Source organism: Rhinolophus sinicus, chromosome 7 (genome assembly GCF_057876585.1).
Source record: "Rhinolophus sinicus isolate RSI-liver-muscle chromosome 7, RSI-T2T, whole genome shotgun sequence".
NCBI classification, from domain to species: domain Eukaryota; kingdom Metazoa; phylum Chordata; class Mammalia; order Chiroptera; family Rhinolophidae; genus Rhinolophus; species Rhinolophus sinicus.
In genome coordinates, this window is record NC_142507.1 from 6,585,164 (window position 1) to 6,609,645 (window position 24,482).

The 24,482-nt window shown below is 38.6% G+C and overlaps 1 protein-coding gene across 4 annotated transcripts in view; it reads right to left on the reverse strand.

Annotated features, from left to right (window-relative positions):
• Window positions 1-24,482, reverse strand: part of ZFHX4 (zinc finger homeobox 4) — a 182,144-nt gene that overhangs the window by 23,950 nt on the left and 133,712 nt on the right. For all 4 annotated transcript variants that reach the window (XM_088799363.1, XM_088799364.1, XM_088799362.1 and 1 more), the window contains exons 5-6: window positions 7,129-7,197; window positions 480-599 (exon numbers count right to left, since the gene is read on the reverse strand). In XM_088799363.1, the coding sequence (XP_088655489.1) occupies window positions 480-599; window positions 7,129-7,197 (189 nt within the window). The remainder of the gene's footprint in view (window positions 1-479; window positions 600-7,128; window positions 7,198-24,482) is intronic.

The window sequence follows — 24,482 nt, forward strand, 5'->3', positions numbered from 1 at the left end:
AAGTTGTAAAAAAAGCAAGGAAAAATAACATTTATTTTTAGGGTTATGTGGTGTGCAGGGGTGTGTGTGTGTGTGTGTGTGTGTCTGTGATTGAATGAAAAAATTCAAGTGATATCGAATCCTGTGCTTATGAAAAATTAATATGCCATCAGAGGAATCACAAGTATAGCTAAGATTAATGAAAGGCGCTTAAAAAATTACAAGCACACAAACTGATTTGATTAAAAAATAATCTCGCTGGTCGTCCTGTAATATTCCTCAACTTATCCACATCACATCTATTCCATCAGATGGTTATGATTAAAAATAGGTCAATGGGAGGCTACTGATAGAAATCTCATGCAATGAATAGTAGTGGGGATATTCGGACAGTTTAAAATGAATAAAAGCTTTTAATAAGCTTGGGGGTGGGTGGGTAAAGAATTGATTGTGGGGAGTGGGGGCAGGAGAAGGAAAGGTGAATGATTCTAGCATCTTACCAGAGTCTTTATTAGAGTTTTTGCCTTCACCAGGGTCTCTCTCACTTCTATCTTTCTCATCCTCCTCGGCTACTGTTGTTGTAGGTTTAATAGCTCCTTCTGCCTCTTCGTTTTGTTCTTCTGTTAAGAAAAGCAGACCAGTCAGTAGACTTGAAACCCACACCCTCCCGCAAATGAACAAAGAACTATGTGACCATTTAAAAATGCGGTTACTTATGAACCATCTGCATTCATTCTCAAAAACGAACGTAAATTTATTCAAAAGTCTGTATCAGAACCTGCTGACTATACCCATGCGAATTTTTATCTAAAGCGACTCCGTTTATATCCATTGAGAAAAGGGACCTATACCAAATGGACATAAAAGAAATCATTTTGAAGTATCGTTGAAGCTAGGAAAGACTGAAAAATGGTTGTAAGGCAGTTCTGTCATTTCAACAGTAGAAGCTTCTAAGCCACATGGACCCCACTGTTCCCTGGACTTGGATAGATGGTATAGCAAACCAAATTCTTAGAAAAAAAACTCTTCGTGGAGTAATGTGATAATGGCAGGTTAAATGTAAGACAGGTGTTACTCCTGCCTTCAGTCCCTAGACCCCAGAGGAATTCTTTGGAATTTCTCAGAGTGAGATCTCAAAAGTTCAGTTACATTGGGATTTTTTTTTTTTTCTATAGGGGGAGCTATACAGGGCATAGGACATAAGAAGGTCTATTTCTTGTATGACAACCACATCACCCCACACCTCATTCACGGGTTCACACCAGCTAGATTACATGGAAATCCTCATAGTAACTCAACCCTATTTAATTATTCTGTAAATCTTAGCTATGCCGCTGCTGGTGGATTAATCTGTTTATGCAGTTAGCCTCTATGCTGGGTCTGTGTAGCACTAATCCGTGAAAGGCCCACTGTTCTCTTTCATCCTGTGATCATTTGTCTCTCACTGCGCTGATGTCACATTTTAATGAATTTTTAGCAATCTGAGTAATGCCAGATAACCAGACTCGCAACTCCCCACAGCATGGCAGCAGAAAAAATAAAAATCATATTCCCCTGTTCAGGTAGGAATGACATAAATTAGGAGAAGAAGGTAAAATGGGGTTTGAAGCACCAGGCTGCTCAATTTCATAAAATCTTTAATGACCATATAAATTAACCCTGGAAAGGCAAAAGGTCATCGACACACATATGCATACACTCTTCTATTTGCTTTTGATAAGCAGAGCTTTTATGCCGAGAACATGATACAATTAACCCTTCAATAACCAGACAAAACGCTGCTATGGACATTTTAAGTGTCAAGCATTAACTGAAAATTACACACTGCATAAAATTTTCATTGCAAATGCTATAGTGATTGAAAGGGGAAATCGTGGCCCTCTCCACACCCCATGTTTTATTAATAATGTTCTGACAGCAGAATGAAATATCCACTGTCATATGTAGCAGCTGAGCACAAAAAAAAAAAAAAAAAGAAAGAAAGAAAGAAAGAAAGAAAGAAAATGCTATTTAGTGCCTCTTTTGCCACCATGGTCTGCAACGGTGTGAGCAGTACACAACTGAGGGGGGCAGCTCTGTGTTCCACCGTGGGCAACTCCCAAAAAGTGAAGGGGAAAAACAAGACATTTAATGCATTTGAAAGAAGAGTCTGCTTCCACTGTGATTCCTGCAAGACACCGTACAAATCCATCCATTCCATATTTGCACTTTGCTGCTGAACAAAAGCAGAGGGGTGGTCGCCGTGGAGGGGGCTCAGTCATCTGAGGGTTTGAGTGACGCTTCCCTTTCAGGCAAACACACATGGATGTTTGACTTTAAGAAGAGAGAATGGAAACTTCTCATGGCTCTAGCCTGTGTTCACCCGGCAATGATAATTACTGATCAAACACAGGCTCCCTCCTCCCAGCTCAGGCCCAGGCTGGGTGGGGACACCGGCGTGGTTTGGGAGGGGGGGAGGCTGGAACTCTGAGCTCATGACCGGATTGGGCTGTGTCCCTGCCAAGTCCACACACGTGACATGACGTGACATCCAGTGTCAGGCCGCGACCTATGGCAACCCACAGCAATTACTTTTCAACTCATCCTGGGGAAGGGATGCAAGATTTCTTTGAGTAGATTTACTGGACCTTTCCCCCAGGGCTGGAAAATGAAGTGTCAGAGTGCTACCAGGGTCCTTATCTTGAGGGGACATAAAATTGTAAGGGCTATCGCAACTCACATTAATAAAACATTGCGTGTCAGGAGGAGAAAACGAAAATTATGAAGGTACTCAAGGAAAAACTACAGTATACTCTGGGTCTCATCAGACGGTTTTTGCAGGGTCCAATTCTTCATTTTCTAGTATGTGTTTTAAGGGCGACAGAAATTCCCAGACATGTTCTTCCATACATCACTGTGGTGTCTGACCTCAGCCTGACCCTGGCAACAGTTTGAGAAATCTGAATGTGAACAAAGACTCTGTGTCAGCAGCAGGGAGAGACTGTGGGATAGACTCTCCCCATCAACTTAATCGCAAACAGGAGTTCCTAAGGCCATAACTTAGCCCGGCCCATCCAAGCCACAGCTCATAACCTCTGGAGGTGGATTGGCCCGCACAGCCTCTGCTTCTGCGACTTTCCCCCCACCGCCTCCCTTCTCTGGTTCTTCCTTTGAAGTAGGCAGGCAATTAGCTCTAATGCTCAAGCAATTCAGACCTGTTTTGTGGTTTAGAAGGCGAAAGCTGTTTATTACAGGTAGGCTCTTTGGAGCCATAGAAGTTCGCAAATTTTTAATCATGCAAAAAATAATCAAAGGGTAACTTATATACACCATAAAGTTTCATACAAGTCCTCCCCAAAAGTCACTTTCATTCTTAGAGTTTTTGAAGTAAAGTTGACATTCATTTTATAAATAGACTTTCGAGTGAAAAGTATTAATGGGAGAAACAACTTTCTCCAGAAAAACTACACTGGATTTGGGGATAAGGGGAGCAGTGCTACGTTCTAATTTTCAAGTACCATGTCTCCTCAACTGTAAAATGCCATAAAATGTAAGCTGCTTTGTAGGGGGAAAAAAATAAAGAATATATACATGACATTAAATGTGTTTAAGGGATGCCTTAGAATCTGTGGGAAATTACATAAATTTCATTACGTAAATTTTCAAAATAAAGACACATGGAATGCCAAGGTGAAGATGCTAAGGCGGTTTTCACTTTCATTATTACGTTTTTTCACTAATATATGACATGTAGTAATAATGAAAGTATTATAACATTTATTCGTATGTTACATTTTATGATATGAAATGTGCTTAAGGTTAAAATGTGCCTTAGAGTCCCGTAGACCTTCCCAGTTCTCAGACAATTGGTAATATATTTTCAATTTTAAATGTTTCAAAATAATACTGTAGTCTTCTAGAAGTGCAGCACAATTAATTTCCCCTAGCATTTTTATCATGGCTGAGATGATGATAAGGTAATTTACACATACACATAAGCTATATTTTAAAGAAAAGTTTTGAGTGACTAGCTTAATTATTATCATGGAATAACAAAAAAAAACTGATTAGAAAAACCACTATTAATTTATTCTATAACATAATAATATACAATTTTTAAGCAATTCGACCTCAGTAATGTACCTCTGATCTAAGATACAACTGTGCTTGGTTCCCATTGGTTTACACACTGTGGGTTTGGAACCCCTCTCTTTGAGTCTCCTAAGGACAACATTACATACTTTTTAAGCCCTGGAATCATCATGTACATAGGAAGCAGAGGACAGTAACTTAAATATCTTTAGTTTCATATATGGAGCATCTCTTCAAGACACCTGGTTTATAAGAAGTCTTCCCTGGGCCCCTCCACTGTCTCCCTGCCCAGTCCCCACCCCCACCCCCACCCTTCAACTCTATCCTCTATATGATCTATTTAAATCTACTTCCAATCTTTCAGGGACTCCCGTCTGTTATAAAGAAAAAGTTCAACGTTCTGTACGTGGCAAGAATACCTCCAAGGGACCTGGTCCTTCTCCACCATGCCAGTCTCTTCTTTCTTCACTTCCTACCTGGCACTTAATATGCAAGAACGGTCTTCTCAAACTATAGGGCAGCTGAATCCCCTGGGAGACTTGTTAGAAATCAGACTGCTGGGCTCCATCCCTAGAGTTTCTGATTCGATAGGTTTAGAGGGAGGCCTGAGAATTACGTCTGCATGTTCCCAGGTGATGGTGAAGCATCGATCCAGGGATCGCATTCTGTGAACCCCTGGTCTAGAAAACAGGCGGCTGTTAGCAATGCCTTCTTCCTCTACAGACCATTCTATTTCCTTGTTTTATCTAGAACAACTTTCTCCATTGTATAGATGTTTTTTGTTTTTCGTGTGTTTTTTTTCAAGCCCAGCTTGGGAAATATCTGTTTCAGCAGCTATAAAACTGGAGTTAATAATAATGCCAATCTCAGAGGTTTGTTGTAAGATATAAAAATCAGTCAGCACAGAGCCTCACACAATATAAGTATTTAAGAATACTGGCTGTATCATTACTATTACCATTGATGATTTCTTTCTCCAAAAAGTCTTCCTTGAGCCTTGAACTGGGATTAATGTTTCTGAATAAGGTTGTCTTCTTTTTCCAGTACATCAATGTCAAACAACTTACCAGAGGATGTGGAAATTATCCCTTGCATTGCCTACTTTCCCTAATAGGTACCCACTTACTGAAAACAGTGATTATCTTGTTTCTCTTTATGCCAGAAGCACCTGGAACAGTGCCTGGAATAGAGTAGGCAGGCAATACAGGTTCTCTGGCACACCGAATTGAATTTAGGAAGCAAAACTGGGAAGAAAAAAGGAGGAGACCAGACTCTATGCCATTCGTCTATTCCCCTCAACAAAACTGAAAAAGGGGTATTTGTTTGTTTGGTTTGCTTTCAGTCCGGTTTGGGTGTCTTTGCATTTTCTCTTTCTACTAAATCACACTCATCGTTCAACCCTTTCCAGGCTGGCTTCACACAAATCGCTCTTCTCAAAGCCACCAATGTCTTCCACACTGTGTACTCACTGCAAGGGTCACTTCTGTGTCTTCCTCAATTTCCTTTTCTCAACAGATGTTACTACACCCTTCTCCGGGGACCACATTTTCACAACCTCTTTTACTTCCTTCATTATGTTTATTGCAATCTGAAAATAACTAATTTGTATAGAAACAGTGTCCAAAAATGAGAGAATTCATCTGTCTTATTAATGACTTATGCCCTGCAGTCTCTGAAACTAATTTTTTTTAAGTTTATTGGGGTGACAATGGTTAGTAACGTTACCTAGGTTTCAGGTGTACAATTCTGTAATACATCATCTATATATCACATTGTGTGCTCACCACCCAGAGTCAGTTCTCCTTCCATCACCGTATATTTAACCCCCTTTACCGTCAGTAAGGCACTGATATTTTGAATGAAGTTGATGATTCCTACTTTTCTTACTTGGTGTAACTAGGTCTACGGCATGATGCCATCATCAGTGGAGATGGGGAAAAGAGGAAAAGGCATGGTTTGGCAGAAAAAGAGATGTTCAATTTAGAATTTGTTACATTTGATTTCCCTGTAAGAACATCTCCATGACAATACCCAGAAGGCATGGGAGTATCTAAATATAAAACTTCTCAGAGAGATTGAGGTGAAGATGCAGGTTTTGATGTCTTTGTTTACAAAACAATAAAGAAATGTATTCACAGGGAATGGTCTCTAATAAGAGCCATAGTCTGGCATTTTTTTTGTCATAGTCTTGATTTTTTTTTTCCCTATTATTTCCAATCTGGTCATTTATGAAATCTTTTGAGGTGGGTGAAGGGAACTGGATTTGTGCTATTTTATCTTAAATATGCCATCTAGTTTTCTAGGGAAAATAACATCTAAAATTAAAAAGTATTCATGAGACATGCATAGGGGAAAGTAAACTTAACTTTGAATAATTTCTTAAGAGGGAAATCCTGACTTTATATTGGAGGAATGTTTTCACTTGCAAAACTGTATTTTTTTTAAGTATTTCAATACCCCATTATGAATGTGAAAGACTTTTTTATAATCATTTCTTGTTCTATATAGCACATTATTATTCCAATTGTATAAATCTGGAAACTGGGATCATGTTTATACAGCAGAAATAAATGAGGTGTGTGTAGCAACATGGGTGAATTTCCTCTTAAATTATCTGAATTTAATGCAGTTAACAAGGCAAGGCTGCCATTTTTAACACACACATATACACACAAAGCACCGAGACTAGTAAATGTGTTGACATAGCTATACAAAATCCAATCAACCCATTAATTACCAACCATAACTCCACACACCAGGTTGTTTGACTTGTGTAACAATAATATCCAGCTTATTGACTTACACTTTGCATAAAAACCGACCACTTTGGTGAAACTTCATAGTGTATAAATGTAGATGTGAGAAATTATCCAGCAGAAGTTACTTGTTCTTTAAGACATTACATATGCATCCAAATATATGGACAATTTTAAGTTTGCTTTTAACTTACTTGTATAAGGGATCTGGTCAGATCTAATTAGAGCAGTTCCAGAGATCCATTTGTTGCATAAATTATGAGAGTCACAACTGTAACTCATTGAGGACCAACTCAGTTTTGAGGACAAATAGACTAATTACCTGAGGCTGCTCTCAACTGCTGTTCCGTAAGGTCGTCATCACAGGTCCTAGCTCCCAAAGAGGCAGTTTCTGCAGAGGACATCAGAATGAAAGTAATTAGCATACTCGTCCAGCTCTGCAATGAAAGCCAATACCACAGGAACCCCAAACTTGGCTTTCAATGAGATAAATATCAGGTGGCGCTCAGGGCAGTCTTTCTAGCACACGTGACATCCTACTGAACAGTGGCTAGCAAAATGAGTCCAGACAATGGTGAGCTTAGATCTAATTCTCGACGATGAGCAGCACACAACAAATAGAACAATACAGATAAAATATGGAAGCAAGCAAGGCTCATTCTGCTTTTTACCTCTTAGACATCTGGCCAAGCCTACATTACAGGATTATGTATTATAATGACATTACATAAATTATGGGCATACTTTTACTTTCTGTCAAGGAAGCAAAAAAAAGAAGAAAAGCAACCAACTCAATATAGGGTAGCTGATGTGAGAGGACAAAGCCAAAAATCAGCACTTAAAGAAACCTGAAGGATATGTCCAAGTCATTAATAAACCCATATCTTTTTTTCTGATCTTTTATTTGAGCTCCAGAGCACGGCACCAACGATGTCCAGGTTTCCTAAACTGAACCCCAGACACAAATAACTATTTTCATCCAACTCCATTCTTTCTTTGTGTTTCCTGTTGTAGAGAAAGCCAGAGAAAAACCAACCAGACCTCAGAAATCACCTTCAACTCTTCATTCTTCCTCCACACTGAGTGACCACATGCTCTGGATTCCATTTGGCAATGTCTTGTCATTTGTGTTTCTCTGTTCCTCCAGCAGCCTCTTTTTTTCCTGACAATTTCAAGAGCCTCCACCGCAATCTCCCTGCCTCGAATTCCTTGGCTTTCCAATTGAACCTCTCATAAAATCTCAAGAGCTGTCTTTCAACAATGCAGAATTGTTTGAGTACAAATCATGGCTCTACCACTTTCTAGGTATGGGAACTTAGGTATATCACTTAGCCTCTTTAAGCCTCATTTCCCTCATTTGTCAAATGCAGATAAAATTGTATAAATAATCAACAATTAAGAGAAAGTAATATAAATAAAGGAACAATGTCATAGGGTCTTCAAAGTGAGAAAAGGCCAGATCTTACTGAGAGATTAAAAAAAGTTGTTACACAATTCTTCCACTACCAAAGAGATTCACGTTCATCTACTATTTCTAGGCAACAGCATCTCGGGTTGATTCTGAAGTCTTTAATTAAACAAATAATTAACCTTGAAAATAGAAGTGCACGCTAAGGCACTCTTATTGCATTTACTAATTGTTTTTCCTGCTATGTACAAAACCTTTGGCCTTTGGTGATAATCTAAAAATAACACAATCATAATAAACAGTGCCTTCCCAACAACAACAAGAAACATGTTTTCTTGTAAATATATCTTACATTTGTCTTGAAAGGAAGAATTTGTCCTTAGTCCTTGCTTATAAATCCAGGAATAAAATCTGAATAGATCGCAGTGTTGATGTCCACCCAATAAGTCACTCAGGAAGACCACCTCCTTCCTTTGGGAAACCTCTCATGTCTTTCAGCCTTGATCAGTGTTATTCCTTTTACATTTTGAATATCTTTTTGTCCCTCTCCTGTTAAACTCTTATTCTTCCCTCGAAACCCAATGCAAATGTCACCTCCTCTGTGCTCCCATCACAAGTAGTGTATACATATGTTTCAGCACATATGCTATATTGAGATAACTTCTTACACAGTCCATGTATATTTTCCCCAATCTCTTGTGAGTTCCTCAAGAACTTTCATCTTCACAGATTCTCAGCTAAGGACAGAGTGAGGCAGGTCAAAGTCACCCAGGACACTTTATTCAATATATTTAATCTACACCCTACGTCCTAAAACAGATGAATCTCAAGATAAAAATTTTATCAAAGCTTCCCAGAGCTTCAGAACTTTAAATTCAAATCTCTTTCAATTACACCCAAACAGACCAATTCACTAATTCCTGTTACATTTAAATATATATATGGATGTTTGCATGTGAAAATCATTTCCCACTTTTCTAGCAAAAAATAAACACTCAAAGAATCCTTACCATTACGTGCACGTGCACGCGCACACACACACACGCAACTTCAGTGTATTAAATAGACTAGTTCAAATAGATATAGGTAGTACCCAACAGCATTTGACCCAATGACTGCAGCTCTTTAAAGATTCATGGAAATAAAAATAAAAGGACAGCTCATTAATTTGTATCTCTGTCAGGTACTGTGATAGCTATTTATATAAAGACAGTCCAGCATTCCTCACAACAAAATCATGAGGTAATTTTGTTGTGAGGAATGGAAACAGCCGAGTAGTTACTATGAGGTTCCCGAGGGGCTCCATTCTCAGTCTCCAGTCTGTGACCATTTCTCGTACCTGAGAATCAGGAGACTGGGCTCAGAGAGGTAAGGTAACTCAGTCTGCCCTTAAGTCTCCAAATTTGAAACTGATGGAGCCTGGAATGAAGCCCAGGTGGGCCTGGTATAAAAGTCTGAATTTTGGGGTGTGTCCCGTTGGAATAACACAGTATTTAGGAGCCCGTAAAGCTCGTCCTATCTTTGTGAAGGCCAGAAACCAAGTGGGGGTCGGGGGGGGGGGGAGAAAGAGACTGTTCACTAGTCCTGTGAACATTCTGATATTTCATAACAGATTTACATTCATCAAACATAAAATGTAACCAAATAATAGTTTGGTGAACCATGGAAATCATTTTATTGGAGAGTGATTTCAGGAAATGTACAAAATGTCAAAACCAGAAACTGTCACTTAACCTCACGAATTACGTCACGTGGCCCTTGGCGTCAGTTCCAATGAGTGACTCCTGCAAACAGTTTCATAAATGAATGTCGTCCAGCGTGACACAGAGTCTTTTCAGATCTTCACCAGTGTTGCTCCCTTTTTACAAATGATATAAACATTTTAATAAAGGAGCCTTTTAGCTTATCAAATGAACTGATTAATCTACACTTCTCTGCCTGTATAAAATGAATCGTGTAAAGCCTAGTAGTGGATACATAGCATCTTTCAATATTTCACTTTCATAATTGCTCTGTAATAACAAGTCTGACTCTTATTAACACGATCTGGCTCTTTTGCTGGTGATTTAATTAGATTACTAATTTGTGTTCTCAGGCACCTGACCTTTCTTATTTAATACTATTAAAAATAATACCACTGACAATGTATCCAGTATTCTACTCTAGTCTGTCAATTTGGTGATGATCACACATTTGAAAATAGTACCAAATTATTTTTATTAACACAATGTGGGCGTAATCGGCCGCATTTTTCTGTGGAATAGTATATTGATTATCACAAACATCACCGTCAACAATAAACGTTTCACAGAGTATTTGCTCTATGCCAAGTACTGACAGACACCTTTTCTATGTGTTAGTACATCCCTACCAAGTGGTGGCACTATGATTTGAACCCACGCAGTTTTATTTCAGGGATTTTTTTCTCTTCACCACGATGAGGTACTCAGCCATATTTTTAAAATTCTCAAAGTAGCTTTCTTCTTAATTCTGCAGTTATTCCTCGTGTTCATTTTTCTCATTTGGCCTGAATTCTGCTCACCACCTATCCCTCAAGTCCAAACACTTTTCAACGTTTTTTACCAAGGGCCATATGCGGTAAAATACACCAACAGCCGGGCCACTCACTGGAGGTGAAGTACATATTGCCTCACCTGGTTTATTTAAGTAAACTTAATATATTTTTGGAATTTGCTGCGGGCCAATTAAAAATGGATCGTGGGCCGCAGTTGGCCCGCGGGCCGCAGTTTGGACACCCCTGCTTTAGTCTAATCCAGATGTTCACATCTCCCAAGGCAATGCTTAAAACGTAAATCTGTAGGGTTCCTATTCCCTTTAATTTATGGAAATGAAAGTGCTCACAGCTCTCTCTTTTCCTTGCAGTTCCATATCTACCCATAAGCTCACCCATCACATCACTCCTTTTCACCTTTCCCTTCCCTGATATGAATACTATTTATCCTGGTAAGTCAAATGATAACTAACATGCATTTAATCTTAGTTTAAAAATCATCAAGTCCTCATCTGGCTAATCTTTTTTTTTTTTTTTTTTTCCCCTGCTAATTGGAATAATACTTTTTTAAAAACCATCATCAATACAAATCTAGTGGTCATGGAAAGATCTGAAATTTTCTGTTTTTAAAACAGTCTAGATATATAACCAGAGAATTCTACGTTTCAGATTGTTTGTTGTGATTTGGGAATAAATCTAATCTAATCCGCACTTGATGATTGCAACAGCCATGTGTTTTTTATATTCTTATCAGCAAAATTTGGGAAGCATGTGACAAAAGTTCAGTAGAAACTGGAATTTTGAAAATAATGGGTAACTGTTTCAGCTGCCAAGTATTGTAGTAAGAGAGTGTTTGCCTACAAAATTTCCACATCTCAGCCCTAACACTGATTTGTTAATGCACTAAACAATAAAGTGTATCACTATTTTTAGCAAAATGTTTAGCACATAAAATAAAACACATATAGCCAAAGAGAATAAATATTAAGCCAACTGGCCCACAATGATAAAGAGAAAGAAAAACATTTTCTGTAGTCCCAGGTAACATTCTGAGTCCCACCTGACTTTCACCCATTTGGAAAAAAACAAACATGACCCCAATTCTTATTTTTTAATAGGAGAATAAGACTAAATGCTAAAAGAGAGTCCAAAGTTTCAACCACCCTCTGGCTCCTCCTCAAGTCCCTCTTGAAGCCCCTCCCACCACTAGCACAGCTTTGTGACTCATTGCAAAAAGATGTGTTACAGACTCTGTGAATACAAAAGAGAAGATATTTGCAGCTCTCTCAATTTCAAAATAATAAGTGAACATTTGTTGGAAACCTGTTAGGTGCTAAGCATGTAACATATATTTTCTTACTCAATCCTGGCCGTAAATCTGTAACAGGAAAACCACTGCTTTCACGGAAGAGATGAGATATCAAAGGTCAGACACTTACAGTAATGTTTTCCAAAGGCACAGAGCAGCCTGGGTAGGATTTGGACTGAGTCTGTCCATCTCCAAGGCTCTGAGCAGGGCTGCCTCTGGGACTCGTGGGCCAGGAAGTCTACAAACTTTGAATTTCCTACCTTCTTCAAAAAACGGCTCAAACTCCTTCAAAGCAAACTCATCATAATAAGATCAATATTTAAAAGAACACATCAGATTCAACATTTATTACTATCTTGGTAGTTTACATTTTAATAAAGAGCTCTGAACTCTGGCTTTTGCACTGCAAAAGCGAAGCCTGTTTTCAGATGAAGCAAGTTTGCAATTAAAAACGGTTTCAAGTGGTCTTCTCCATCCTTTTCCTATGTGGATACAATGAGTGTGCGTCTAAAAAGCTGAGCGACTCAGCATGCTACCAAACCCTTTAGAGTAACCAAGCAACCTCATCTTTGTTGACCTGCAGTGCTTTCTCTTAAATTATTCCTTCTAGGCACTAATAGGCTGAAGGACATTGGATGCTCCAACGTCAATTATCAAAATGGGACTGGATTGGTAATTTTTTTTTTCCTGGAAAAGTAAAGCTCCTTTGCCCTGCCCTGTCTGGTTTTACCCAGAAGTTACTTTTGTATAGGAAGGCCACAGTATCAGGTGGGTCCTCTAAGGAGAGGAATGCCTGATCACTTCTTTCTGCTTCTTGAATCATCTATGACTTCAGTATAATGGCACCTCAAAAGAATTTCATAAGCTCCTGATAGCAATTAGTTTCAATAAGTTACTTATACATCTTCTTGATGTCTCATATTTTAAGAGGCTCTTACTGAAATAGTTTTTTCTTAAATTTACTAACTCCTAATCCATTTCTCCATATAAGAGTCTGTTTTTATTTCTGGGGGTTTTGAAATTGAAAGATCGAACATCTATTGCCATAAGATAGAGATAACATCATGTTCAACATCTACCAACCTGTTGTCCCATTATCGAGACTGAAGTCTTTATAGGATTTGCCACAATTTCTCTCTCTATTGTCTAAAACAACTTTCGCCCCTTAGCATGTTGTGTTTGCTCTGTTAGTTTTCTCCTCCACATAGGAAGCACCTCTGGTCTACACACAGTCCCTTCCCGACCCAATAAAAGCCTTTGTTCCTGTGGAACACCAGCTGTTCATCTCAACCCTTTGCTTTCTATCGCAGAGCTTGTTTTTAATCCATGAAAGCCTCTATCTTCTACTCCACAGTTACCAAATTTTGTGAATAGCCTCATTCGAGGTCACACGCCTTTTGGAGTTATTTTTTAAATAGAAAATAAATGTTTATCCAATAGTGTGTCTTTATCACTATTCCTTTAACTCTTTCAAAGACTCCTTACAAGGGCGTAATTTACCCACAGGGAAGTCGCATTTCTTTGTCTCTGTCATGTTATTTGGTTCTTGGAAGCCTCTATATCTTCTCTTACCGTTTCACTTCAAAGACCTCTGCAGTGATAGGTGCCACACTCTAAGACTGCATTGTTTTTAAATTATTGCAAGTATAGCATTGGATCAGGTTCACAACTTTTTAAAAATGTGTTCTGTGATCTGTAATGATTACCATAATTCCCACCATTTTATTTCAATCACAGTCAGTGAGTTCCTTGGGCATACACCTTTGGAACCATTACCCATAAAACCATCCTTCACTCTTGCGTGGAGAACCAGAGCAGCAACAGAGCCTGTGTTGAACTAATAATCCTTTTTAAAAATTATTTGCGATTCATTCTCTTTGCTTGAAATTTTGAACAAGCAAAGGCAAAAGGTGAGTCATTAGTGACATAAACATTGCCCACTTTGGGTCTAGCTACCTGGCCCTTAGAGAGACTGTGTTGTTCCAAAAACGATTTCATTGGGAGAATATTGACTACTCCTATGTATATGCCTGTGCCGCAGCCAGAAACCATGCACTTAAGAGCCAAATACACTTGGGCTCAAATCCCAGCTCCAACCACTTTCTAGCTATTTGATGGAGCAAATTACTTAGCCTCCCTGAAATACAGGCTCCTGTATGTGGCAATGGAAACAAAAATACCCAGATTTCAGGGTGCAGTAAGGAGTAAAATTAACGAATATAAAGTGTCTCGCCCAGAATAAGTAGAAGTTGTACTCATGCATGATTCTTCAGTGGCTTTGGTGTGTCCTGCTGAATACAAGTTATTCAAAGAAAAGACTACATCGCATTAGTCTCATGGCTTTTTAGATAGATTTATATGTATTGTACTCCCTATCCGTTAGTTAAGTTAGCATTTTAAGCCTTCAAAATATCACTATTATTTATATAGATATTTTGGAAATCGTAAATGTTAATGAGACTAAACATTGGTTTCCTAAGCAATTTAGTATTTTTTTTCTGTTGTTGTTTTTGTTTTTATTAGCCTTAAGCAGATTTTACATAGGCTATGATAAGAGTGGTATATGTACCAAGTTCTAAAGACTGCTCAGTTCACAGTAAAAGCTACAGAGAAGAAGATGGGCTCTGAAGGACTGGTACACAAGTCAACTCTAGATTTTCTCTTGCATGAGAGGGATGCTCTCTTCACCCACTCCAAATCCCCACCCTCAGCCATCTCTTACGAGAAAATCATAAGAAGTCGGGAGCGATCTCAAAATGTATGGGACCGCAAATGTACAGGACCATCTCTAAAACGCTAAACAATCTCCTTTTATACACAAACATTGGATTTGAGTCATTTTCTAGAGTATTCCTCACGTTGCAGTCACCTAAATCATATGACCTATTGAACACATCATCAAAGCACAAAGTAGGTGTGTGTTTTTTTTCCTCCAAAGCAATTCACAATGAACCAAAGACAATATTTTTAACTTGCGTTCGCAAAGGCAACTTAAATGGGAAATGTATGAAATAAGAATTAAAACTCTGGCTTTAATCGGTGTAAATGTACACACATCTGTTAACATCTTGGAGCCAGTCTTCTTGTCTGCAAAGTGGAGAGAAAATGATCTCGTCGGTTTCCCACACCAAGTCATTGTAAGGATGCAATGTAAATTGTTGTTATCACCACCTCCAGGTACCATGCACAACAAGAAAATATTTGTTCTACACTTTCTAAATATGTAGTGTTTTAAGTATTGGCATGAGCTGCATCTTGAGATTATCATGCTCAGTGAAATAAGTAAGACAGAGAAAGACAGAATCAAATGATTTCACTGATATGTGGGGTATGAACCTGAAAGCAACAAATGAATAAGACAAACAAACAAACAAAAACTCATAGACACAGACAACAGATTAGTGGTTACCAGAGGGTAAGGGGGATGGAGGGAGATAGAAAAGGGTAAAGGGAGCCAAATATATGGTGATGGAAGGAGAACTGACTTTGGGTGGTGAACACACAATCTGATATATAGATGACGTATTACAGAATTGTATACTTAAAACCTATATAATTTTATTAACTAATGTCACCCCGGTACATTTAATAAAAAGAAGAAAAAACATGCTGACATGAAATGCACCATTACTACTTATAATAAACTATTCTACACAGTTATATACGTATGGGAAATTATTGCTTCCCATGTGCAGGCTTATTTATTTTGTGAATTATATATGGCCATAAAAGAAAATCCTCAGATGACTAGATAGATTCTTTTTATCAACACTATAATTGTTGAAATAAATTTACCATTAACCTAAGACGCAGAAAAATTTTCCTAAATTATATGTAAATAATCCTTGGACTTTCACTGTTTGGACTTTTCTACATTTCACCACTTTAGGAAAGGTCAAATTTATATAGTCATATACCCTAAATTACACTTATGAGAATTGACCTAGGCAATGATGGATACGAACATAAGTGAAATAAATCTGGTGACGGAAAGTTAGTGAAAGTATGCATAGACTCAGAAAAAGAAGATTAGAAAGGTTAGGTTGGAGCCAAGAGTGAAAAATGTACTATTGGAAACTGCTATGAATTTTCAAGACAATACTTGCATGCCCATGAAATGTTTATTTAATAAATCATTCATTAATGAGCAAACAGATTGATGAGATTTGGCACATTGCTTTCCTTGGATTGTATTAGCAGCAGAAAAAAAAATGGTTTCTGAGACATAGCCAATTTTTTCTCTTCTTTGCCTGAATGCAAGTATTGGCAAAGGATCCCTCGATTCTGGCAAAGTGAGAGATTTAAGCAGTGGATATCATGATCGTATTTGAATCGTGGAGGATGGACTAGAGAAGGTGGAGTTTTGTCGTGGAAAAAAAAAAATAAGAAGGAAAGTTAAAAGAAAGAAAGAAAAGAAAAGAACACTGGAACATTTATTGTACTTCATTCTATTATTGTCTAGGAGAAATCATGGCTAAAGCAAGAATAGTGATTCCATTGGAGAGAAAAGGAATGCGAAAAGGTCCAAGATTGGGGTGAGAGCAAAGATGATGAGCTCAATTTTGGACATGTATTAGAGCACAGCTGTTCAGTAAACATTTAAATTTATGGAACTAGGTCTTGGAAGAAAGAGCCGAACTGAAAATATTTGGAAGCAGTAATAACTAATACTTATGAGTAAATGACATTTCTCTGAAAGTATAGAAGATGAGGGCGGAGGATAGAACTCTAGGGAAGGAAAATAAAGAAGCAAGTGGCACTGAAGATTACTGAAAGAGGATAACAGATAATGAGAGAGAAGAAAGGTAGACGCAGGATCCTGGAGGGATTGGTAAAACAGTGGCCAAAGGTGAAAAAAAAAAAAATCTCTAGAAGTTTGAGGCACAAGTGTAAAATTACACTTGAGAAATCAAGTGGGTATAACATCATCGGAGGGGGGATATTGTAAGAGAAGATGGTGGCTTGGACCACAGAAGCAGTAGAGGAAATAGTTTGTATTTCAAAAGAGGAGTAGATAGGATTTGCCGATGGCTTGATGAGGAGAGTGAGGGAACAAGAAGAATCAAAAATGATCCCAAAGGGTTTTGTCCAAGAAATTAGAAGAATAGAGATGTCGCTTACTGAGATGAGGAAAAATGCAGGTGGAACAAGTTGGGAGGGAGGGGAAGGTTTGGAATCAGTAGTTTAGAACATGTTTAGCTTGACATGCAAAATTTATATATACAAGTAAAGGTGTCAACTTGGCAAGTATGGGGATGGGGCAGAGAGGGAGAGAGAAAGAGAGAGGGAAAGAGGGAGAGAGAGGAAGGAAGGAAAGGAGGAAGGGAGGAGGGACAGAGGCAGGGAGGGCGGGAGGGACCAACAGATAGATAGCAGTTTAAGTCCCTGAGATGAGACTGAATAAGACCACGTATGAGAGAAGGATGGTCCATGGTGGGACCTGGGATATACTCCTACATGGGGGAACACCAAAACAGAAGACACCATGAGTACTCCATTCCCGCAAGGAGAAGTATTTCATCATCGACATTGTCTGGAATGGCCAGTACATGGTGAACATAAGAATTAAGCAAGCTAAGTATTCGTTTTATTACTGTTTTTTAAGTTCCTTGTAGGTAATGCTTCCTATTTATTGACTGCACTGGAGTGGAACACTCTGTCTGTTGCCTCCCCAAATACTAAGGGACCAGTGAAGGAGACTGAGCAAGAACAGTCGATGAAGTCGGAGAAGATAAGAGACAACGGGGTGTGGAAAGCCTGGTGAAAGAGAGAATTCAAAAAGATGGGAGAGGTCAACTTGTTAATAGTTGCTGGTTGGTCTAGTCAGAGAAGGGCCAGGAATTGACCAATCAATTTGCCAAAGAACAGATCATCAGACTTCTTGACCAGAGCTTACTCTGCAGAGTGATGAGGGCAAACACCCTCTGAATGTGGGTGTAAGAGAGAAGGAAGACAAAGGCAAAGGGGGTGGCAAGTATAGACAGGTCTCTGGAGAGTTTGCTGTAAAAGGGACCAGAGGAATGGGACAGTCTGTGGAGGGAGACGCAGCATCATGGGAGGGTTTTATAAGTGGGGTGATGTAGACAATGTTGGCATGATGATGGGAATGCGCTAGTAGTGAAGGAAAAATGAAGGACGCAGAAGAGAGTGAGGTAGTGACTGGTGTCAGCGGGTAGACTTGGGTGTGGGTTTTGGAAGAGTAGTTGGGGGGGGATGGGGATGGGAGTCAAGTTATCACAGGATTGGGGGATCTCATGGAAGATGGAGACTATCAGGGTCATGATGCAAATGGGAGAAGAGAGTTGGGGGAGTAGGGAGGGCAGGGGAGAGTAAAAAGGGGCCAAAATGAATGAGAATGGTGTAAAACAGGGACGAGGAAATAGGGTCAGAAAGCAAAACCGATTTTGTTTCAGCATATAAAAATATACCTACTGTCTTTGTGATACACAACGACAGACATTACATTTGCTGAGCAGTGATTTGACTAGCAGTTCTATCTAGCTATGAGCCAAGACCACCACTTTTTCATTGTAGATGTTATAGAGAACATATAAGCAATAAATCAACAAAAGTGAAAAACCTTGCAGAACGTACACAGTTCCCTATTCAACCTTTCAATTAAGTTTTACAGTAATACTATCCCATTGTCCTTTTAATAATTTAAGTTTGATGAAAAAATTTCTAAGTCGGATCAAGAAAACATACATGATGCACACAGCACATGCATGTTAATATTTTGGTACAAGATGAGGAAAAGTTCTCAAAAATGTATGATTAGATTTGTCATGACTCACCAGATGCAGTAACTCATAATCATCACTAACATAAAAGGTGACGTACAAGCTGAAATCACCTTGTCATAAACATGATTAAAACAAACAAAAAATAATTCTGCAAAAAATTAAATATACCACTATTCTAAAATACAAGATACTAGCAAACAGTAGGAAAAACTGAATCTTAGTTAGTGTGGAAAATTCACAAATGAGGACCAGAATTCAAATACAAAAAAGTGCACAATAAACAAAAAGCCAGAAATATGGTATCTTGGGGTGGGAGGGGGAGGAACCTAGTGGTAAGGGAAATTAATAATAAAAAAGTAATTTATTTCTCTTTTTATTTCAGTTCTACAAACTATAAATAAAAACATCTCTACTGTGGTAATTTGAGCTAAATGCAGAATTCTCTTTTGAGGATTTTTAACACTAACGTTATTTAAAAACAACAAACAAAAAAAAAACCCTTTTATTTATTTGTGTTTTTCCAGGACCCATCAGCTCCAAGTCAAGTAGCTGCTTCACTCTAGTTGTGGGGGGTGCCGCTGACAGTGGCCCATGCCGGGTTCGAACCGTCAATATTGTAGTTAAGAGCACCAGGCTCTAACCGACTGAGGTAACCGGCCTCCCCCCGCCACACACACACACTAACATTATTAAGGATATAGAAAGAAAAGACTTATGTGTTTGATCCGATAAAATAGGTAATATGAGAATAAATTACCTCTTTTATATGGCTAATTTTTATCACCTGTCGCATACACTATACATTTCTTTACCTGGATCCTCACATCTGTCCTTAAAAAGACAACAGCTAATGTATCGCCCCAAATACTCTAGAACTGTATTTTTGGCGTGAAGAAAACTGACCTCTAATTTGCCAAAGTTGCTTGCAAGGATTGGCAATGCGCAGAGCTGTGTCTGCTTTTTGCAGCTACACTGTGAATTGTTGAGAAGTATTTCTTTATATTCAAAAATTAGGATGTAAGAGGATGAGGCCAAATGGAATCAATTTCCATTTATTCCAATTATGCACCCCATCTCCTCTGTCCTGCCTCCGAAAGGGTTGCCAGGCACTTAAGATTGGTGTTGGCGCACTTTGTTTTCCAAAGGCCTAGAGGCAATCCTGTTTTGCTAACAATCTTGCAAACAGGAACAAATAAACTTCTCCTGAATTATTTCCAACAAAATATCACCTGTTTCATTTCGCCTATGGATGGTTCATCGCATGATCCAGTTCTGGGTTTGTTTCCACTCCTGTATTCGATGAGTACTTATTGAGTATCTACTATCTGCATGGCAACTCTGATAGTCCCATTATGGAAGTCCAACAGAACAGCTTAGAGATATTTCGGTTTAATCAATCTCTTTTTACTTTGAAAGATATAAAAATGTCCTGGATTTACATTGCTCCACATTCCATAAAATATTTCCTCCATACTTACTCAGCATAAACGACATTAACAGGCTAACATAAATACAAGCTCTACATGTTATAAAGAAAATGGAGCTCCCAACGTTGTTTTATGAAATCTACAAAAGTCTCTTAAAAATCATAATGAAAAATGACTACCTTTTTTGCTAGTTCAGAAAAAAACAACAACACACAAACGTTACGAACACATTACTTCCTCTCCCCACTAGTTGTTTAAAGCATTATGTTTGTAAGGGGGAGAAGTCCTGCCTCACTGTCACAGGCCCCGCCTTTCATGTCCCCCTGCCCACTTAGTCTGAGAAGTTTTGACAGTTGCCCAGCTTCCGCAATTTAACGGAATCCTTGACTGCTTATATTTAGTCAGTAAGCCTGCTCTGTGGATTTATTTTTAACACTCTTTTCCATTCACCAACAGTTCCCTCAGTGATAGCTTCTGATTGTGTCCACCAACAACGATTGACCTTGAATGACCTTTCTGCCTCCAGGTCCCACCAACATCATCCCCCTTCCACAGGGCTGCCCCATCGCGCTTCCTGACACACTCAGAAGGTTTGGTACCTTTTCATTTTCTGCCTCATCAAATCTCTTTGCTCAGCTTTCAAAGCCTTCCCTAGTCTCGACTCTCTAGTTGTTTTTTTGTTGCTTTCTCCTACATGGTCATTGTTTAGGCTCTTACTTTAGTTTCTTGCTTCTCAACACAAATCTTAGCAATTTTCTTTCATCCCTAAGTCTGAATCATATCATGTCCCCTCTCAACCCTCAGGACTGTGCCTAAATAATTAACCAGGTAAATAAATAAATAGACATGGGGACAAACAAAACTGACTTCATATTTCTAATCCGACTCATTTTGTATGTCCTGATACCTCCACTAACCACAATACACTCCACCGATCCAATGCTCCTCTGACTGAACAGCACTGAACTTGATGAAGTGTCTCAAAGTGTCATAATTTACCTGGCTTCCTGTGTCAAGTACACTGACTCTGTCTTCAGGGCTGCTTCTGAACTCCTTGCGGGGCAGGGAACATTCACTCGTCTGTCTCTCACAAACCCAGGCCAAATGCTACACCCAGGCTGTCACCCAGTGGATTCCTTCTCAAGTGGTTCCTATCATACAAAATGGCAGCGAAGGAGAAGGCACCCCCAGGTAATGGAGTCTTTTTCTCCACTTCATTCTGATTTTGATTCCAATCAGTATAACAAGTTGACACATTTGCTGTTAGCTGCAAGTACCTGGTATGCTCTCCTCAAAGTAAAAAAAGAAAATTAAAATCCTATTGAAATAGGCTAAAGAGGGAGACATTTCTTTGAGATATACGCCACTCTGCCAACAATCGTTTTTCTTGTCTTTCTCACATACCACTGTTAACACCTTGTAGGAATGAGTTACCCTCCACCATCTCCCATTCACTAGTCCCTTTATAAAACTGCCTTGTAAATACATAAGTCATATGCATTTAATTCTTTGAAGTCCAAGCACATTCTTGCTTGAAACAAAAGCTCTAGAGGATGAAATAAGAGTACACAATTATTGCAAAATGGCAATAAAATCACCTCCCCATCCCTCCCTTGAGAACCATGGTTAAGGATGATCTGGCTGAGGGCTGAGACAGACTGTCAACTTGACTTTTAATTTTATGAACTATAATAGTTTGGACAAGAAAATATCTTCAAAGGGTCAATATCATTTCTGTAACTAGGAAGGGCTGAGTGTGAAAAGACTGCTTGGAACAAGGCTTAAAGGAAAAAAAAACCCACAAGCAAATACCCACAGTACTTTCTCAACCTCTCTTTTTCTTTCCTTTAAAAGGGCTTTTCTTTTTTTTTCAAGTGAGGAAATTGCAGTTAAAAATTATTTTATAGCCCTTAAAATGAAAACATTTGCCTATTAAGCTCTAACGACCTACAATATTCTATCTGTAAAGCATCATTTTGCCCCCTGCTGTTTCATTTAACTTTAGCTGAACCTTTTTTTATTGCTTCCTAATCTGCCCTAATTTGCCTAAATCCCTTATTTGCCATTTCTCAAACTGTTTGTTTACATCTCACTGGAAATGCTTAACAATAACAAAGTGCTTTAAGGACTAGAAATAATGATAGATTTAGACACACAATTTTACTTCACAGCATACAAGACATTCAAATGATCACTCATTCATTCAGAGCCCACAAGGTGACAAGCGCCATATTTGGCTAGAAGATATAAAGAGGGAAATGACCTTTGGTATCTTCCAGGAGCTTGAATCTGAAGAAGGAGACAAAACAGAAACAACCACCACTACTGGGGAAGTGAGATGAGGGTAGTAGGAGCCAAGGATTCTTGACAAAAAAACGGATGGAGCAATGAACTCTGAGGGAGGAAGAAGCATTAACGCTCTAGGTATCTTATTCTTACAAGTGCTTGCTACAAAGACTGAGAAGAAGACCTCATAAGGCTGGACAATATTCACCTTTACTTCAATTATGTTTTGTGTGCATTTATATTTACAACCCTCTTTTTTCACATGATTAGCTCTTTGGTCCTTTATATTTGTGTAATCTTTAATGCCACTCCAAGCATATTCACATTCATTATCTCCAGAACTCTAACTCCACACGCTGATCCTTCTCCAAAGGGTCTGCCCTTGCTCTCTCGCTGAGACATACATCGTACAACTTTCTTGTTCACTCTTATTTCCTACCCCCCTAATTTCTGCTTACCTCGATGCTTGTCCTCTTCCCTTACTTCTAAGAGGAATCAAGTACATCATTTTCTAGCCCCTCTGCATCTTCTTTCCCAGATTTTTCGAAATCATGGAAGTGGAGGTGTTTTGAATGACTGCTTGAAGCCTCCAGGAGCAGAAACGCAATGGTGAATCTGTCTACTACTTCTGTCGCGTTGATTTAGGAAAACTCCAGTTTCTTAAGATGCTTTCTTTAAAATACGATGTCCCTGGAAGCTCCTAAGTTACCAGCTCGTGCTAGGAGAAAGAAGTCGGCCATGCAGTCAGGATGTCTAAGAGACACCCATCGCACCAACCGAGTGCATGGCTCCATCTTGAGAAAGATGATTTTACGTATAACTCACACTACGTGTTCCCCATTTTCTTTCAGGATCTTTAGAGAAGAGCATTTCATGTTGAGGAATAGTAGCAATCTAGTGGAAGCTATGGACCCCCTCCCTATAAAAACGCACATATGGATAATTTCCAGGCAACTACAAGGAGACATGGAGTTCCGAGACCCATGACACCCAGGTTAATAAGTTGTGTGCTCTTCCATGGGTGTGTCATAACTCCGAGAAAAGCACTCTGCCCTCCCTCTGCTCGCATTAGTGGACGACTTTTTCATTTGTCAGAAAACCAAGGATTAAGTCGTCTAACTGGGAGTCACCTCTTTTTCGCTTAATTTTAAAAATTATTTAAAGACAATGTGAGAGAAGAATAGGAGTCAAGAGCAACTCGAAGTTCTCAATCAGAATTTTCTAAATCAAAAACTACTAACGCAAACAGAAACTGTACCCCCAAATGAGCTGACTTTGGTCTGTAGTATACTGAGCATTCATCCACCACTGGCTTAGGCCACGTATTTCCCCATGACTCCATCACTTACTCCTCATGAGTGGAACCAAATAAATAAGTAAGTGAGTAAATAAGTAAGTAAATAGATAAATAACTAAATAAGGAGTGATGCCAAACCACATGGGCATGGTTACATCAAGACAAACCAGATAATCATTAAGGTAAAAACAAAACAGAATTCCTCTTCAAAAAAGAGATTGATGGCATTTTATACAACATACAGTCCAAAAGGAATTAACTGAGTTTTTTTTTAAACTGAAATAATCAAATGTTTTAGAATCACATGCTTACACACTGGCAAGAAACGTTGCTCCTGTAACCTAGAAGCACTAATGGACCTCCAAACACTTAACTAAATCCATATGTAGAATACAGTTTATTAAATATGGAATAACAAATGTCACCTAGAGCACGTACGTTACCATGAGACTGTCTGATGTTGCTGCATTATGGCTAATATTAGGCATAATTTTGAGAATTTGAGTTCTAGACAAATACTATTTTCAAGGTGGCATTAAAATGACAGTATGTAAAGCAGCTTCATAAAATTTAATATGTATTCTACAAAAAGTGGAAAAATATTTGATTTGAAAACCAAACTTATAAAGAGGGAGAGATTACAGAATTTAACTTGGTTTTTAAATAAAGTTGATTTCCAGACATCTTCTTTAAT